The following is a 2,072-nucleotide window of genomic DNA, read 5'->3' as shown; positions in this document are numbered from 1 at the left end:
TATGTAAGTGCAGATATATAATTACATGGACAATGCATCATAGTTCTTGTCTCTTCTTGATATACAACATGTGGTTTCTGGGGGTAAGAAGAAGCTAATTAATGGAGCTAGAAAGACTGCTTGTGATAATTCACTAAAAGGGACAAAGGCATTAAGCATAGCCCTCTTTTCTTCAAGTCTATGCACTCCGTACTAATCTTTCCATCAAAGTTTATGCTGCTTCTTTCTTCTTCTGCGCCCATAACCATTTCTTGAAATCCTTCAAACCCAGTTTCCTTTCCCTACAACAAAGAAAACACAAAATTAAACAAGGTTTTTAATATATATCAAAATCAATAATAATTAACGAAATAATAACATTAAAATATTAACTATAAAAATGGGATTAATGATTCTGTACCTGCAGATAATTCAGAACATTATTTTGACTTCTTCTAGGGTTAATCTCAACCTGCTGCCTGAAGGTTCTATCCTGTTGATGAACACCAGATTGCATATCTAAATTCAGAACCAGTAAAAGAAGAAAAGAAGAAGGAAAAGAGACGAGGCAACCCGAACCAAGTTGATTAGGCTATTAAATTGGTAACTATAAGGTTACAGGTTTGACTCCAGCCAGAGTGGCATAATTTTTTACTGTCTATAATTACAAAGCGGGATTTACTCAGTGCTAACCATCAGGTCACTCAGAGAGATTTAAAAGAAGAAAAAAGAAATAAAGTTGAATTTGTTGTGACCTTTGGACTGTTGACAGGAGAGCTAGCAGTGTCTTCCAAATCAGGATCATAATATTTGTCACTGGTTTTTGGGTTCTTCAAATTCAATCTCCTGAGAACCTGGGAGCCACCCAACGAAGAACATTCAGTGTTATTCCTCACTCTTCTATGATCACTGCAACTCTTCTTCTTCCTCCTTGCACCATAAGTGGCAGCATCAGACACCAAAGAGGGGCTGCTAACTAAACTGCAATCATAATCTTCCTGGTTATTGGAATATGATGATGAGCCCATCATATTGTTCTCTGAAAAATCCTGCAGATATGCAGTCCATCCACTCTCTTCCTGCTGTTCATCACGACCGACCAAACTTTTCTCGTACAAACTCATCCTCTTTCTGATTCTTTGGTTTAATTTTCCCAAAGTTTCGGTTGAAGAGGTTTGATGTTTTAGAGCTGATCAGTGTTGCCTCTATACGTGGGAAGATATATAAAACGGAAATGTGAACTGTGGGAGAAATTGAGGAGGACCCATGATGGGAATCTTTCGGTGGGCCCGGCTTGAATTGAACTTTAGAATAATGCATTTACAAAATAAATGTTTCCAGCACATCTTACATCTGTACATAAATTTTGAACACACCAAATTCTTAAACTTTTACTTTTCCTTAGTATTGTTTACTTGTTGAATTAAATCAATTTTAATTTAACAACTACTATGTAGTATGATGACACATCTGTTACACTTCTAAATGAATGATCACATGATCAAACTCTGGTCAACATAAATAATATTTATGAGAGTATAGTTTATAAAGTTTTATTGATGGGAGATATATATTATGTTGAGTTGACCTTTGTGATTAGAATGCCCCAATTTAGTTTGGCATTATACAACTCTGGCTGGCTGATTGCCTCAATTATGAAGGGGTATGTTAAGGGTCATAACTCATGTGACTTTGCTTCTTCACATTATAATAATGTGGACCCTATTTAGATTAATGCACACTCGTTAGGAAAGGGAATCAAATTAGGAAGTGCATGCATGAACTTAACTCAATTCTCATTTGTGCTGAGGGGTCGCCTTAATTATTCCATCCTTTGTATGTGGCAATTGGCAAACACATATACTTAGGCAAAGCCTCCTCAATCTTTTGATTAATTTTTCGATATATAAGTGTTAACCCAAAGTGATAAGACGTTCAAATTCCTCTCTCTTTTTTTTTTCATGCTTTATTTTTCTGTTATCTTTATTTGTATGAATTTAAATTGATGATCCGGCCGGCACATGATGGGTCGGAAAAATCATGTTCCATTAATGTTTGTGTTAAACTAAATTGTGAGGTTGTTGAAATAGTTT

At 35.5% G+C, this 2,072-nt stretch overlaps 1 protein-coding gene across 1 annotated transcript; it reads right to left on the bottom strand.

Moving 5' to 3' along the window:
• On the bottom strand, positions 1 to 1,161 carry LOC116011186 (vascular-related unknown protein 1-like). The gene is made up of 3 exons (XM_031250714.1): positions 735 to 1,161; positions 401 to 472; positions 1 to 281 (listed from the first exon to the last, which is right to left on the bottom strand). The coding sequence occupies exons 1-3, from the start codon at positions 1,101 to 1,103 to the stop codon at positions 108 to 110; spliced, it is 615 nt and encodes a 204-aa protein (XP_031106574.1). The 5' UTR covers positions 1,104 to 1,161; the 3' UTR covers positions 1 to 107.
• Between the last annotated feature and the right edge of the window lie 911 nt (positions 1,162 to 2,072).

Source organism: Ipomoea triloba, chromosome 2 (genome assembly GCF_003576645.1).
Source record: "Ipomoea triloba cultivar NCNSP0323 chromosome 2, ASM357664v1".
In the NCBI taxonomy this organism is placed as follows: Eukaryota; Viridiplantae; Streptophyta; class Magnoliopsida; order Solanales; family Convolvulaceae; genus Ipomoea; species Ipomoea triloba.
The sequence above is the reverse complement of the archived record's forward strand: the minus strand, read 5'-3'. Positions and strand labels throughout refer to the sequence as shown.